General features: G+C 49.8%; 1 protein-coding gene across 5 annotated transcripts in view; it reads left to right on the forward strand.

Annotated features, from left to right (window-relative positions):
• Positions 1 to 397: 397 nt before the first annotated feature.
• OSBP2 (oxysterol binding protein 2) overlaps positions 398 to 16,600 on the forward strand; it is a 165,239-nt gene continuing 149,036 nt past the window's right edge. For 4 of the 5 annotated variants that reach the window (XM_045791373.2, XM_045791374.2, XM_045791375.2 and 1 more), the window contains exon 1: positions 404 to 1,108. In XM_045791373.2, coding sequence (XP_045647329.2) covers positions 432 to 1,108 — 677 coding nt within the window. In that variant the 5' untranslated portion in view covers positions 404 to 431. Of the gene's footprint in view, positions 1,109 to 16,600 lie in introns of all 5 variants that reach the window. The other variant, XM_045791376.2, reaches the window with a different exon arrangement.

The raw sequence follows: 16,600 nt of genomic DNA on the forward strand, positions 1-16,600 counted from the left end.
CGGCAGGCAGAGCTGCGCTGGGAGCCGGCGGGCTCCGCATTCATCATTGTTCCCCCAGCGCCTGGCACGGGTTGGGGCGCAGGCAGCGAGGGTGGCCTAAAGCGCGCCGTCCCTTCGGCGTCGCCCGCCCGCGAAGCTCTAGCGCCACAGGTGTTTCCAGGGCGCCTTCCAAGGGCCTGACCTGAGCCGGGCTCTGGCGACGCAAAGGAGGGACAGAGGTCCACGTCCGGGCCGCTGCACGCGGGGAGGACAACAGTCGGCTGGCGCTGGCGGCTCGGGGCGCACGGGGCCGCGAGGGGACCTGCGCGCGCCCCCGCCCCCGCCCCGCGCCGCGCGCTCGTGACGGCGCCCCCGGCCCCGCCCCCGCCCCCGGCCTCCGCCTCCCGCTTCCCCCTCCCCGCGACTCGGCCGCGCTCGGGTCGGCGGGCTCTATGGGGAAAGCGGCCGCTCTGTGCCGAGGCGGCGGCTGTGGCGGCCGCTCCCGCGGACTCTCGTCGCTGTTCACGGTTGTCCCCTGCCTGTCCTGCCACACGGCGGCGCCGAGCATGAGCGCTTCCACGCCCGGCCCCGGGCCGGAGCCCAAGCCCCAGCCCAAGCCTCAGCCCCAGCCAGTGCCGAAGCCCGAGCGGCAGCCGGTGTCAGAACAGGTGTCGGAGCCAGTTTCTGAGCCGGTGCCAAGACTGGAGCCCGGGTCTGAGAAGACGTCTGAGCCAAGGCCAGAGTCCAAACAGGGAACGGAACTGCTGCTGGGTTTGGGGCGGGGGTCAGGGCCCGGGCAAGAGTTGGGCTCAAGTGTGGGGGCTGGGCCCTGCCCCAAGGCCTCATCAGAACAACTGCCGGCACTGGGGCCAGTAGTGGGGAGCTCGCCCTGGACCAAACCCGAGCCGGGGTCGCTGCCGGCGTCAAAGCCCCCACCCCTGCTGCGACCCGGACAGGCGAGGACGTCTCTTGGGGTTCCAATGTCAGGAACTGGCACGACCTCCCCTGCGCCCAAGGTCTTACTGCCTCTGGACAGCTTCAAGGGCTGGCTGCTCAAATGGACCAACTACCTGAAAGGCTACCAGCGCCGTTGGTTCGTGCTCAGCAATGGTCTGCTGTCTTACTACAGGTATGGACGTGTCACACCGGGGCATCTGAGGTCGGAGGGTGGCGATGCTGCAGTGATGGTGACAGAGGGTGTCTGGGGTTGGAGGACACTGCCACTAGCCTAGGGATGTTTGGGAACAGGGACTCTGTTCCAGGAGAAATAATATCTCTGACCAATCTCCAAGGGCTGGAGGCCCTGACCTCTGACAGGGGAGCCCCCTGTGGACAAGAGTCTGACCAGCCCGGGTTAAAGGAGTGAGTGGGGAGGTGGAGTGAGAGAGTGATCTGGGGCCTCAGGGCCCCACTGATCTTGGTGGCACTGGAGCCTCGGGCAGCCAACCACTGTCAGTTCCCCCAAAGTCTTTGATTCTGGTTCAGGAGCTAAGGGCGCAATCACCTTGTTCAGCCCTTGGGACCCACTGTGGGAAGGACTGCTTGTTCCCCCCCTCAGCTGGTCACTTAGTTTATTTCCCACTTTTCCTGACACCCTTGGTGGTCAGGCCGTGGGAGGGGCCCAGCAGTATGTATCAGATACATCACCTGAATTTTAGGGGCCCATCCTAGAATTCTGTGGAGAACTAGAAGCATCCCTCTGTCGCCTTCCTTACTGCAGAAGCAGCATGGGACTCAAAACTGAAGCCCAGTGGTGAGATAGCTAACACTGTCTGCCCGACCAAAGGGAGGAAGATGCTGGAGGCTTCTCTCCTTTCTTACGGGCTAGTGCCTTAGTATTTTTCCTGGGGATGGTTGGATCTCTCCGTGCCATTTGTTGAAACCTGAGCCGACATCAGAATTCCCTGAAGGGCTTGTTGAAACACAAAGTACTTGCCTCCCTGCCCAGTTTCTGATGCGGTGGGTCTAGGGGAACCTGGGCTTTGGCATTTCTCACAAGTTCCCAGGTGCCGTTGCCCCGGACCACAGTCTGAGAAGCACTGCTCCATTGTCTTTGCGAACAGGAGGGCCCTGCCTTGCTGTTTGGTGAGACTCAGGTCACCTCGGTCACTTCACTTGGCCAGGCAGTATCCCTTCAGGTCACTCACATGGGGTTTGTAGGATCCTTCCTGGCCTTTTTGGAACATGGCTTCTGGAGGATGGTTGAGTCTATGATGCCTCTGGAAATTGGGGAGCTCCACCGAATGTAAGTGATGGTTCCCACTCCAAAATGGGGATCACTGCCATTAATTCCTGGAAGGGAGAAAACTGACAAGTATTTCTCGCGTGTCTTTCTCATGTGGTATCTTGGTGCCCCTCAGCCCACGCGGCTGCGCCCTCCAGACCACACAGAACATAGCGTTCGTATAGTTAGGCAACCAAACAAGAAATGATTCTTTTCCAAATGGTGTTTTTATCCCACTTACCATTCTCTGTCAGGTGTGTAAACATTTCACCAAGACACGCAGTGATAGGGATCATCAGTGATTTCCCATAAATGTGTCACCGTCCACTTCATCCTCACAACCACACTGTGAGGTGGGTTCCAGGATTGTCCTGTTGTAAAAAAAGGGGTTCTGAGGTTTGACAGAAGATGTAGCTTGTCAGAAGTCACTGGCCCCATCGGCAATGGAGAGAGATTTTGACCTGGGCCTGCCGTACTCCACGGTCGGTGACTGTCCCAGATCTGTGTACTAATGCCCACTCATGCGCGCGTTCGCATGGTTGAGTTATCTGTGTTTACCAGGTACTACTAACCTAGAGGGGTCAAGGTGATGTTTATGAGTATAGGGTCCCACAGAGCTGGTGGAAGCAACATCTGAGCTCATGCCCTTTTGTTTTATTCTCATCGAAAGAACAAAGATGTCCCATTTTCTTTTCTCTAAAATAACTGTGTGTAGACAGTTGGCATTTCAAGGTTATCTCAAATGTGCAGATTCTCTGGGCAGCAAGAAAAATTCTTATTGCTTGCTGATAAGGTTGTGGGGACAGATACTGGTTTGGGGGGAGGACGGGGGTGGGAGCAAGTTTCTTGTGCGTGTGCTTGCACAGTCCACCTCCGTAGCTTTGTTTTTGGGCATTTCTAGACTCCAGGGTGGGCAGAACCGTTGCTTGACTTGTCTGGGTGGAATGAATGATTCCTGACGTTAGGACAGCCCTGTGCCATCATTTAGTCCTATGTGAGTCTTTCCAGGAATATGTCTTCATTCTCATTTTAGAGGAAAGGAAACTGAGGCTAATAACAAACCTTCAGTGGCTCGCCCAGAGGCGCCTCACTTGTGTGGCTGGCGCCCAAATGCCAAGGGGGATGGGTGAGCCTCCAAGTGCAGAAAAGGAGCTTCCAAGGTGGAGCCCAAACTGCCCCTTCTTCCTTGCACTCCTGTCGTGCCTTCTGGAAAACCCTTTGGTCCGCCCCTCCTTGTGCTTCTCAGCACTTCAGATGTTCAACATCGCTCTCCTGTCCCTGCTTCTGGTCTGAATCCCGCCTTCTAGCCCAGACAAGGCCATCCTGCCTGCTGGGGTCAAGGACGGAGTGCCCTCTGGGTCTATGGTTCATAGTCCTGAGAGCAGCAGGGTGGCTTATGGGGCTCTGTCTGTGCCTGGTGCCGTACACATGTGTTCTTTTCTTACCCTGCCTGGAACCCCAGCTCTTAGTGGTTTTTTTTTTTTTAATATTTTATTTATTTATTTGACACAGAGACAGAGAGAGTACAAGCAGGGAGAGAGGCAGGCAGAGGGAGCGGGAGAAGCAGGCTCCCCCTGAGTAGGGACCCTGGGATCATGACCTGAGCCGAAGGCAGACGCTTACCCGACTGAGCTATGCAGGTGACCCTCTCAGTGGTTCTCCAGGTGTGTGTGGCTAGAAGAGAGACAAGATTCAAGTGCTTGTGAGCTGAAGACAGAGTGAGAGAATTTTTATTCGTGATCTCTCTCCCTGAGGGGCCAGGTAGAGCCAGCTTTAACCTGTTAGGGTGATACGCCTGGTAGAGAAGGAATCAGAGCCCTTTCTCTCACAAGCTTCCCTTTCGGAGAGACCACTCTAATTTTATTTTACTATTCTTTTTTAATTAAGTGAAGCCTGGTGTTCGGAGAAATATCTTCAGAGAAAATGTGGGCACCTATTTCTTGTGCTCCCCTCCCCTCTCCCATCCTCCAGCCTGCCCCACTCCGAGGTCACCACCATCCCAAATTTGGGTCATTATCCTTCTTTCCTATTTATTCATTTTTAGCTCATCTATATGCAGTTTTAAAAGCCCCACATTTTTCATTTCAACCATTTTTAACTTTATAAAAAAGGATATTGTACAATATATGATTTGGAGGGACTTATTCTGATGGCTTTACAACAGTCCAGGACATGAGCATGTCATTTTTTTTTTAAAGATTTTATTTATTTATTCAACAGAGATAGAGACAGCCAGCGAGAGAGGGAACACAAGCAGGGGGAGTGGGAGAGGAAGAAGCAGGCTCATAGCAGAGGAGCCTGATGTGGGGCTCAATCCCATCACGCCGGGATTACGCCCTGAGCCAAAGGCAGACGCTTAAGTGCTGTGCCACCCAGGCGCCCTGAGCATGTCATTTTTTATTTATGCATTCTCCTCTTGATGGCTGACCATGACCGTTCTTGTACACGTGCGGGCATTTCTCTTGGGTGTAATCTCTGGGTTGTAGAAATGTGAAGGCTCCCCTTACATAACGCTAAACTGTTTTCCCGAGTGGTTGTACCGATGTATACTTCCACCGGCAGTTAATGGATTCTGTGGATCTGTATCCTTTGCAAGGCTAGGTATTGTCAGCATTGATTTCACCAATCAAATGGGTATACCGTGTTGTCTCATAGTCTTGACCTGAATTTCTTTCCCCATTATTTGTACCTTAATGGAAAATCAGTGGAGGTTTGGATTAGAATTTCTCTGTGAAGTATGGCTTTTCCAGGTGCTTCTGCCCTGGGTTTTGCTTAAGAAACTCATTTGATCACTTAAGCTTATTCTTTTTTTTTTTTTAAAGATTTTATTTATTTATTCGACAGAGATAGAGACAGCCAGCGAGAGAGGGAACACAAGCAGGGGGAGTGGGAGAGGAAGAAGCAGGCTCCTAGCAGATGAGCCTGATGTGGGGCTCGATCCCATAACGCTGGGATCACGCCCTGAGCCGAAGGCAGACGCTTAACCGCTGTGCCACCCAGGCGCCCCACTTAAGCTTATTCTAAAGGAGAAAGTTCCTAGTGCCAACAGCTGGGCTTGGTAACAGTCCTATTCTCAGAATTAAAAAATGCTCTTTGTAAATATTGTCACATATAGAAACAATTTCCGGGGAGTATTGGTAATTGTTGGCAGGTTTTTACTTCTTTACAACAATGTGCTAGGAATCTGAATAAATACAGGAGATGAAGTTCTTATTCCGTTGCTGGGATGCTTAATCACATGTCTGTTTGGACACAAACAGAGAATATGGTTTGTGCTCAGCTTTTTTTTTTCTTTTGATTGTTAGTTCCCATTTAAAAATTTTTATTTATTTTTTATTTGTTTTAGATTTTATTTATTTTATTTGTCAGACAGAGAGAGAGCACAAGCAGGGGGAGTGACAGGCAGAGGGAGAATCAGGCTCCCAGCCAAGCAAGGAGCCTCACGTGGGGCTTGATCCCAGGACCCCGGGATCATGACCTGAGCTGAAGACCGTCTGAGCCACCCTGGCGCCCCTCCCATTTAAAAGATTTTATCCCCAGTTCTCATCTCTTAGGGAACATGCGATCACATGAAATTAAGGAAAAGTTCCTAAGTGATGTGGGATTTTCAAAGGTATCGTTTCAGCCAGTCCTTAGGGCAAGAGTGTTCTATGCATGAGCTTTCTCCACATTAATGATAAAATTGATTTGGTTAAGCAAAATTCTGTTCTGCTTATACCAGTTGCCTGTCTGGCGACACTATAAATGACATTTGTTTCCCAGGAAACGATTTCAAACAGAAGCATTTGTTTTAATTTATTTGTCGTGCAGGTAGGCATGGCTAAGCCAGTTAGAAAGGAAGGTCTCGAAGAAATTAGCCTGGGTCTGTAAGAAAGAAGGCTTCCTTCAGTCAAGTAAGAGTGAACTTGGAAAGTCTTCTGGCTGAGGAAGACCACCGAACATTCGGTGAGCTGGGCCCATTGTGGGGTGGTACCAAGTCAGATAAGAGAAGACAGCACACCAAGACACCTTTGACTCTAGAATGGATCCTGTACTCCTTCTTCCACTGAGGCCACCTCTCAAAGGCAAACTCTCGTGGAGACGGGGGGCCAGGAAATAGTAGTGTTCTCAACGTCACTTTAGATAATACTCGAAGGACGGAGATGGGAACCACTCTCCAGCTGCGAAGTGTCCCTGAGGATGCAAGTCTGCGGGTTAAGCCGCGGGGGTCTCCACCCTAGAACATGGTGGCCTTATCATATTGGATTCAGCTTTACTTTAAAATATCACCCGGTGTTTCATACTGTAAGACCATCAGGAGGCTGAAAGGAATGCACAGGCCGATAACGCGTCCACATTTGCTTGAAGTGTATTTTCTTAACATTTGGCAGAAGGGTGTGGTGAGGAGGTCGTGAGTGGACTGGCAGCATACTTTGGGGGAACGCAGTACACACCAGTGTTCTTTGCAAAGTCTAGTGACAAGAATTGTAATTTTCCCCACCAAGCCCGCTCCTCCTGCTAACTTTTCTCTTTCTATGAATAGCTGAAAACCTCTGAGTCATGCTTGCTGCCGCCTCCTCCTCTGTTCTGATATCAGGTGGAATTGTGAGCCCTCCCTGTCTTTCTCCTCTAGTCCCTCCTCTCCGTTCCGAGGGCCGCATTGTGGTCCAGGTCTGCCTTCCTCTTCCCGGGTGTCCCCGCTTCCAGGCTCGGCCCTGGACAGCGCATCCCCACTGTGGTGCTGGCTCCCCCCACAACGGCCCTGGAGTTGCCTCGTCTTCTCCAGGCTGCTTTTTCAATGGTTGGTTCCCTTATGTTCATACGTCCGTGCATTGGTTTTCTCCTGTTTGAAATACCCACAGTGGCCCCTGACTGATCCAGGGGCACACTTGGGGTGCCTGTGCAGGCATCTCCACAGACAGCTTTTGTGCCAAAGGAACACCATGGCCAAGTTCGGCACCTTCCTTGTATTCCGCGTGGAGCCTCGCAGGTGCCTTGCCGCGGAAATGTTCTCAGTAGCCTGGCTAATCTGAATGGAAGCGTGAGTGAATGAATGAGAATTGCCTGCGATTTTATGAGATTTCAGAAAGCCAAGTATGTTAGTGCCAAACTTGGGTTTTTCTTAATTTGTTTGCAGTTTCAAAAACTTGTTTGCTGGAATGAGATTGTGTCGGCTGAAGCCTGGAGTGCCAGAAAAGCTACAGTGAGGCAATGCAGATTATCTGGATATGTTATGTTGACAGACTGGACTGCGTTGAGATAGGCTCTTCAGTGAACAGTAGCCTCCCTCTGTGGTCCTGGTCATATTTCCATAGGGCTGCAAGTGTTTGCGCACATGGTCTATACAAACCTTGGAGGAATGGGGAGCAAAGGTAAAGCTCTTAAAAGGGCTTTTCTCGGTCTTATAGCTCCTTCAACTAGTTTCACGCGCACCAGAAGTTTTGCTTCGCATGCCCTCCACGTGCAAGACCCTGTGGGAAGCAGGCCGTGGATCAGAGGTGACGCCTCCACCTTAAAATGTTAGAGCCAATCGAATAACAGGCCCTCCTGTTATTCTGTGGGGTTCTCTGCAGGTGTCGGCAATTTCCAGGTCACGGTTTCAGTGAGGCGTGCAGGCCTGGAGCGTTGTTCCCCTATATGGAGGAAGAAGTGGGAGTTCACGGATGGCGCCAGGGGACAGCTCATGGACTCCACCCATCTCATGGTGGGGAGACCCCTCGCTGGGGTCCTGTGTTGGGATCTCCAAGACTAAACCCTCCAGGTTCCATAAGGAGCCAGGAGGACTCCTAGGACTCAGCATTTATTCGTGTTCACAGCTGTGCTTTATTACAGCGAAAGGAGGCAAAGCACCATCAACTAAAGGAAGAAGGGCCTGGGGTGAAGTCTGGGGAAAGCACGTGCAAGGGTCTGAGGGGCCTTTCCCAGTGGAGTCACACAGGACATGCTCAGTTCCTCCTCGGTGAGTTGTGACAACACGTGTGAAGTGTTGCCCGCCAGAAAAGCTCATCAGAGACTCAGGGGCCGTGGTTTTTACTGGGGGGCTGACCACGTGGGCACCGTCCGCCTGGCACATACCCGCAGTCCAGACTGCCAGAACGAAAGCAGGTATTCAGCATAGACCGCGATTTTGTGCGAGTAATTTAGGCACAGTGAGCCACCTTAAGCAATTAGTGAGTCGCCCCCAAATCCAGACTCCCAGACGCCAGCCCAGGGCAAAGCTTTCAAAGGATAAGTGGTCTCAGGCCCTCTGTGTTACTTCTTTGCTGCATAGCTCCGACCTCCTTCCTCCGTGCAGATTTCAGTGATGTCAGGCGGGGGTAAGGGCCAACACCCACCCTGGTTCAGGGAGAGTGAGCGCTTACATTTGGTGTTGAGTGGCCGAGTGGCTTTTTACTGCCTGTCAGAGAAGACACATGCCCATCTTGCAGGGTCTGGGCATGGCCTGCCGCCCTGTGTGCTTGAGGGCCTTCTGTAGGGAGCCTCTGGCCACGGTGGTTGTCCCTTTATTGTTTCACAGACACTTTTGTCATCTACACCTTCCCTGCGAGACCCTTTGGTGACTTGATTTTGCGTCTGACTAGGGTGCACTCGCCACATGTTCTTCCTTCCTCGGCAAGTGCTCTTGCGCCTTTGATGGAATGTCTGGTGTGAGTTCTTCAGCTGCTACTGACCCTTGTGCCTTCTTCAGGGAGGATCTGTTAATCCAAGATTGGGGTCCTGATGAGCAGTCTGGAACATTTGTGACAGTAAGCATATACCAGCTCTGGTTGTATCATTTATCGAGGGCCAACAATCTATAAGGCAGTGTGGGAGACGGACATGCATCATAAAACCACTGTGTGAAGGAGGAAGGGGAGGGGGAAATCCAGCCATTCAGTAAAAGTCCAGCTGGCTCAGACACAGTGCTGTGGGGGAGCTCCCAGGGAGCTGGGATTCAAGTGTGCGGCCCCCATGCCTCCTGTCGTCTTCTGGGGTCTAGTTGGCAAACTGTGTCAGCGAAGAAAGACAGGTCTGTGAAAAGGGTGTGGGGCTCCTTAACCCAGATCAGTGTCTGCTTATCGTAGGGGGAGAGAAATGCACTCCACTGTAAACTGACATACAGAGAGTAGGAGATGGTAAGAAACACCCTGAACAGAATTGAAATTGGCAGCTTTGATGTGTGGTGAATCACACATGCCAGGTGTCCCCACACAGAGATGTGGCTTTAAGAGGCTCCTTTCATAATCAGACACATGAAGCAAACTGTCGATGAGTTTCAGGGTCATGCGGGGTGCTCTAGGTTTCTTTCTTTTACACGGGACTCCTCCCCGCGTCTGTTTCCATTTTTAAGAGTCCCGATCACTAAGCTCCACTCGTCTTGACACCTCATCCCATGCTCAGCCACAGCTCCTCGCATTGAAGGCTGGTTTAACAATCTTGACTCACACCATTTGATCTGCATTGCTGGGCCATTGCCTAACCCAAGAAGAGGGCATATGGCATTGCTGAGCTCGCACAGGACACTGCCAGATTGTGTTCTCCTTTGAAGCTGCTGTAGGTACTGTCTCCCCGAAATACAGTGTGTGGCCTTCCTGGGCTCACCCCTCACTGCCCTGCCCAGCTGGGTGCCCCTTCCCTCTCTCCCTCTCTCTTGATCCCTGGGCCTTGACCCATCTTCTGCCTCGCTTGCCTTAGTCCCCCTCTGCACACCACATGCCCTTCAGACTCCCCTTCGAATTTCTGTAGTGGCCATCGTCTCAGCCAGGAGCTCCCCTCTTCATTGCTACAGACATCCTAGCTGACAGTCTCAGTTCCAAGTCATCTCAGAGTGAACCTGCCTACATTCCCTTGCCATGGGCTGAGCTGGCAGAACCATCTTTCCTCTGATGCGTCCTGTGCAGTATGTCATTTGGCCGCGCACCCTTATTAGCAGGATGTTGGTTTGTCTCCCTCCTTTAGATTAACACCTGGCTCCTCCCCTCCAGAGCCTGGGGCTGTGTCTTCTCACTGTAGTGTCCCCTGGGTGCTGGGCATAGTGCCTTCTTCTTAGTAGATCCTCAAATTTCAGTGAATTCTTTTTTTTTAATAGAAGATACTTTGTCATTTTAATCTTTTTGCATGTTATAAAGACCCAACATACAGCCTGGACTATTGCAGTGGCCCGGGGGGAGTCACTAAATTGCCAGGAGAATCAAGTGACCACAGAAGCTACACATCGCCCAGGTTTTCAGCTCCTTTTCTGAGGCTTAGCCTGAGCCAAGGATATGTGACAGTATTGACAACTCATGGTACTCATTTGTATTTAAAACTCTTCGGTATGAAGAATTTTAAACACATGTAAGAGTACACAAGAGTGTATTAAACCCCTGTGCACCCGTTACCCAGTTTCAACAATTATTAACTTTCTGGCCAATCTTATTTCATCTCAGTCCCCACCTGGCAATACCAATTCATTTTTTAAAAAAAGATTTTATTTATTTATTTGAGAGAGAGAGAATATATCCACAATACCATTGTTACACTAAAACAAATTAATAATAATTCCTTATTATCATCAAAAATCCAGTGTTCACAGTTTCAATGGTCTCAAATGTCATAAAATGTTTTTTTGATACATTTGTTCATATCAGGACCCAAGTAAATTCTACCCACAGAATTTTCCACAGTCTGGGTTTTGCTGACTGCATTCTTTTCGTGTAGGTTAACATGTCCTCCGCAGTTCTTTAATTTGACAGATGGATCTAGAAACTTGATCAAGTGATGATGTGTTCTTTCATCAGGAACTCATAGTGTCTGGTGGCTTCTTGGTTTGTGATGTTAGCTGCCGGTGACAATCAGTCTTCGATTAGTGTAATTCTGTCACTTCTTTTTTATCAGCAGGAATCCTTCAGAAAGAGAAACCTCCCCTCATCTAGTCCTCTGGTTACTCAGGGGGTATAGTTCACACAGGAAAGGCAGAATAAATTCTCGACTCTTTCCTTTTAATCACGAGCTCTCAAAATCATGAGGTTTTTTTTTCTTTTTTAAAGATTTTATTTATTTATTCGAAAGAGAGTGAAAGTGAGAGAGAGGGAGAAGCAGACTTGCTATTGAGCGGAGAGCCTGATATGGGGCTCGATCCCAGGACCCTGGGATCATGACCTGAGCCAAAGGCAGATGCCTAACCGACTGAGCCACCCAGGTGCCCCCATGAGTTGGTTCTTATCTTCCAGTGGTGACCAATCTGTTTTGCTTTCTCAAAAACGCTATCATCTCATGGATACAAACATGTTTGCTATGCTTCAGCCCACTGTTGTATTGCCCTCTGTGATGCTCATATCCTGCCTTGCCTTCGCCCTCGTGGGGGCTTCTTCAGTTGGCTCTGGAGTCTTTTGGATAGGACCCTGATGGTGTGGTTTCCTGTGTCTAGCTTGAAATCATGTTCCAGGCTCTTCTTATACTGTCTTAATCCAGCCCTGGAGTCAGTTAAGGTGCCAATTTCATCCTTTTTGGGTTTTTTTTTTTTAAGATTTTATTTATCTATTTGAGAGAGTGAGTGAGAGAGAAAAAGCTCACAAGCTGGGGAAGAGGCAGAGGAAGAGGGAGAAGCAGACTCCCCACTGAGCAAGGAGCCCAATGCGGGGCTCAATCCCAGGACCCCGGGATCACGACCTGAGCCGAAAGCAGACACCCAACTGACTGAGCCACACAGGCGCCCCCTCCAGTTTCATTCTTTTGCATGTAGACGTTCAGTTTTCCCAGCACCATTTGTTGAAGAGACTGTCCGTTCCCCACTGAGCGGTCTTGGCACCCTGGCACCATATGTACAGGGGTGAAAATCAAACCCACTTAAATAACATCTGTACTGATTGGATAGGACACTGTGCCATTTTCAGGGTCCACCTGCAGCTCTGTCATCTGGGACCGTGGGAAGTTAATCCAAGAAGACAGACCTCTGAGTTCCTTTCCCACATCTCTAGGCTTCGGTAACTGGCTAGTAAGTCCTCTACTTACAAAACGAAGGATTGTGATAGCCTAAGAGAAGGTGGATGGAAATCAAAAGCAGGTTGCTGACAAAGACTGCTGACATGTACCTGCATGTTGGCACAAGAGGCTCCTTTTCGTCTTCGATTTGTCCCAAACACATACAACCATGCTTATCCTCAGGGCCAGCCTCATCTCTGCCTTTCCAGGAGCACCTTCTGGCTTCTTCCTCCACAGTCACACCCCAGCGACAGCGGGCTCTGTGTACATCCTAATAGGGGAGGAGGTAGACGAGAGTCAGAACTGGATCCTCAGCTCACTTGTGCTCCTGGATCAGGCAGCCCCCAAGTAAATCACCCCAAAGTCAGAGGTTTAAAGCAAGGTGGTTTATTCTTGCTTGCATGTCTGCAGATGGCTGGAGCAGCTCTGCCTCCAGCAGTGGCACCTGGGACAGTCCTCTGCCTTGGACAAGTAGGCTGGCAGAGTCCGTCTTCTCCCCATGATGGTAGAAGTATAGTAGGGCGAGCAGAACAGGAAGCACCCTGGCTCGAGCTTGCACACCTTCACTCTGGCCCATATTCCACTGGCTGAATCGAGGGACATGGCCCCATCTAATATCAGTGGGGCAAGAGGGGACCTACTTCCCACTGTAGTGGGTGATCTGAAGTCCCATGATGAAGGGTGTGGATGGACATGTAATTGTAATTCAGGGGACACATTGGGAATTGGGACAAATACTTCGGTCTATCCCAGCCTCTACCCTTCCTTCCAATGATCACACTCGTCATCTATAAAATAAGGGGGCTGGACTGGGTGATCTGTGGGGTTCCTTTTAGCCCCAACTTCCTTGAGAATTTGATGAGGAAGCAATTGGAAGAGGTTGGGGGAGAGATGAGCTATCAAAGATGATCTCTGCCTGGCACTGGGCTTGGCACGGAAATGTCTATTGACTTGGCAGTTTGGAGATCAGAGTCCAGGCAGCAGGGAGGCTGGTGGCTGACCCTGTAGAGAAAGAATGGGCTACACTCTTGCCGAGCCACGGATGGGTGAATGCTGTGTTCCCGTTCCCGGTTTTGGGAGACGCGCAAGCCAACTAAGTGTATGTTGGGGGGAGGGGTCACCGTCTTTTGCTGCGTTGTTCACATGCCGTGACAAGAAAGACACCTTCCTTGAATTTTCCATTTTTAGAAAACAAAATTATTTTGCCAGTTGCGGGCACGGAAGTGATTTTCTTCTTCTGAGTCCTGCCGTTCTCCTAAGTTTACATTTATTTTGCCTGCCAGTTTACTGAGTCATTGCCCTCTGGAGATGGGATTAGGGCACTCTTAAGCCCTGAGCAGATTCCCAGAGTGCTTTCTCTCTCACTCGCATTTACTTGAGTGCTTCACAGCATACGCTGCCTCTGCAGCCTTCTAGACAGTAATGGCTTCAGGCTGCAGGCCTCCTGCCTCCCGTCCCCTATCAGCCCTGGTTTGTACTTGGTGGCGATATGTCCTTTGTGTGCACATGCATCTGTTTGAGGGTAGGACCAGTAGCTCATGTATTGTCTGTTTCCTCCCAGAACAAATCGGTTTTCTTTTTCTTTTTTTTTTTAAGATTTTACCTATTTATTTGACAGAGATAGAGACAGCCAGTGAGAGAGGGAACACAAGCAGGGGGAGTGGGAGAGGAAGAAGCAGGCTCCCAACAGAGGAGCCTGATGTGGGGCTCGATCCCAGAACGCCGGGATCACGCCCTGAGCTGAAGGCAGATGCTTAACGACTGAGCCACCCAGGTGCCCCACAAATCGGTTTTCAGTAACTTAGCCAGATGCACACTGCTCAAGCAGGTCATCAGAGCCTGGGAAGCTGGGGAGCAAGATTTTCCAGCTCCCTGGGTAAGTTGCACAGTGTGGAAGAATCTCTGGTGGGAAAGGAATTTAAAAGTCATCCGATCCAACCATTGACTTGAAGTTCATTGACTTCTTCCTATGACATCTTTACCCCATTAGCACCAGCCTCTGAGCAAACCTCTCTGGTGACAGAGAGCAGACCTTTATCTCCCAAGACAAACAGGTATTCCTTAGATAACTCTGACTGTTAGAAAGTACTTCCTCTGTTTAGTTGGGTTGGGTTTCCAGGCAACCTCTGTCTTCATTGGGATGTTTCTCTGTCCCACACCACTGGACTTATCCCTTCCTCACAGCCATACTCTCCATCCTCAGAGAGGAGGGCTCAGTGTCCCTGTGTGTTTTCTTTTCCTGTGTAACAAATCAGCCTAAAATTTAGTGGCTTAAAACAATAACAAACGTTATCTTACAGTTTCTGTGGGGTCCAAATGCATGAGTGGGTGGTTAGTTGGGGGTGATTCTAGCTTGGGATGTCACATGAGGGCTGCACTTACCTGAAGGCTGTACTGGGACTAGGGGCTCCACTTTGAAGGTGGTCCACTTATGTGCCTGGCAAAGTGATGCTGGCTGTTGGTAGGAGGCCTCAGTGCCTCCCTCTGTGGGCCTCTCCGAAGGGCTGCTTGAGTGTCCTCACAACATGGCAGCTGCCTTTTTCCAGAGAAGGTGATCCAAGAGAGAGGAAGCAGAAACCACAGTTGGTTAGTTGGTTGTTTTGTTGTTGTTGTTGTTTGTTTTGTTTTGTTTTGTCTGTTTGTTTGTTTGTTTACCTTTTCAACTTTTTTGACTCTGTCATTTCAGTTACACAATCAGCCCTGCCAATGTGGGAGAAAGTCTCCAAACCTCTGTGGCCCCCACTTTTATCATCTATAAACAGCCCTACTTGGCTGTTTGAAACAAACCATGAGGAAGGACTTGGTTAATGCTTTCATAACGGAAAGGGATGTTTTGAACGTAAAGATTTTGCTAGTAGTAAATGCTTAACTAGTGAAAAGCTCCCGTTTAACCTCACACTCCTGTTTAACACGTATAGTCGAGCAAAGCAGGGCTGGATTTGCCAGAGAATGAGGAAGACATATTTGAGGGCTCTTCTGGGTATAGCCAGGCTGTGGTCCATCCTTCTGGAGTTCAGGAGCCCTTCCACAGGGAGACCCCTCTGTGCTGACGGGGCCCTTCCCTTGGTCGGTCCAAATGGTGGAGGAGAGACAGAAGGTCTTACATTCTTGTTGGATTCTGTGGGGGCTCAGGAGAGTCACCACCCCATGGCAGAAGCCTGGACCTCGTCTGTTTTCTTCACTGGTCTGAACCTAGTGCCTGGCCTGTCACATTGAGTGAAACAGTGAACATGACAAGCAGGGGTGACAGTTGTTTAAAGCAGTCTCTGTTAGGGAAGTCTGTGACTGCCTGTGGTGTGAGGCCTTCAGTTTTGCAGGCTGCTGTCATGTTGTGATAGGAGTTCAGCTGCCATTTCTGCTTCGCTTGAAACGTGGTGGGAGTCACTTTTACATAAGATAATTCCATCTAATATTAATATCAATGTGCATAAGACTGGAGGCCATGAAAGGAAGAAGTAGAATTCCTGAATAAATTATATGCCTCACCATCAGATCTGTAAGTTTGTATTGTAATCTGTGCATTTAAATTTGTAATTGGCCTCGGTGTGTTAAAATTCCATCCAAGTGTTTCCTTAATTGACTTCTAATTTGTGGCATTTCAGTCTTTTGCTTGGCTTGCTAACTGGTTTTCTTTTTTAGAACCTCCTTTGCCTAGTGTAGTATTTTTGGGGGTATGTTTTAGTGCTGCTGAAATTTTAAGCTAACAGATCACTTGTAAAAGGAAGAATCTAGGTTGCTGGAACATTCTGTAGATTGTGGCTACAGCTAGAGAGATTGTGTGATGATTAAAAAAAAAAAAAATCTGTTCAACTATCCTGAATTGTTCTGTGCCCGTGACTAGGTCTTGAAATAGATCCAGCCCTGTGCCCTGAGGACCTGTCATTTTTATCTCCTCCTGAGACACTCAGTGCACAGCCTCATTCCTGTGCCTGGCTCACTGGGACTCAAGGGGTCCCCTTCACCATCAAAGTAGTTCAGCACCGGGGTGCCTGGCTGGCTTAGTCGGTAGAGCATGTGACTCCTGACCTCAGGGTCGTGAGTTCGAACTCCATGTTGGGTGTAGCATTTACTTTAAAATAAATAAATAAAATCTTAAAAAATAAAAAGGTGGTTCATGGGACGCCTGGGTGGCTCAGTCACTTGAGTGTCTGCCTTTGGCTCAGGTCATGATCTCCAGAGTCCTGCGATTGAGCCCCGTGCCGGGCTCCCTGCTCAGTGAGGAGCCTGCTTCTCCCTCTCCCTCAGCCCCTCCCCCTGGCTTGTGTGCTCTCTCTCTTTCTGTGTCTCAAATGGATAATAAATAAAATCTTAAAAAAAGAAAGTAATTCAGCACTGTTGTTGGTCATCAATACACACAGGGAAGAACTTAAAATGCAATGGATTTCAAATGGATTTATTTTTTATTACGGGAAATTTCAAACATGTTAAAGTAGAGATGTTGGTATGATGAACCCCATGTCCCCATCACTCAGTGTG

This window comes from Ursus americanus, chromosome 30 (assembly GCF_024610735.1).
Source record: "Ursus americanus isolate L20-20 chromosome 30, mUrsAme1.1.p, whole genome shotgun sequence".
NCBI lineage: Eukaryota > Metazoa > Chordata > Mammalia > Carnivora > Ursidae > Ursus > Ursus americanus.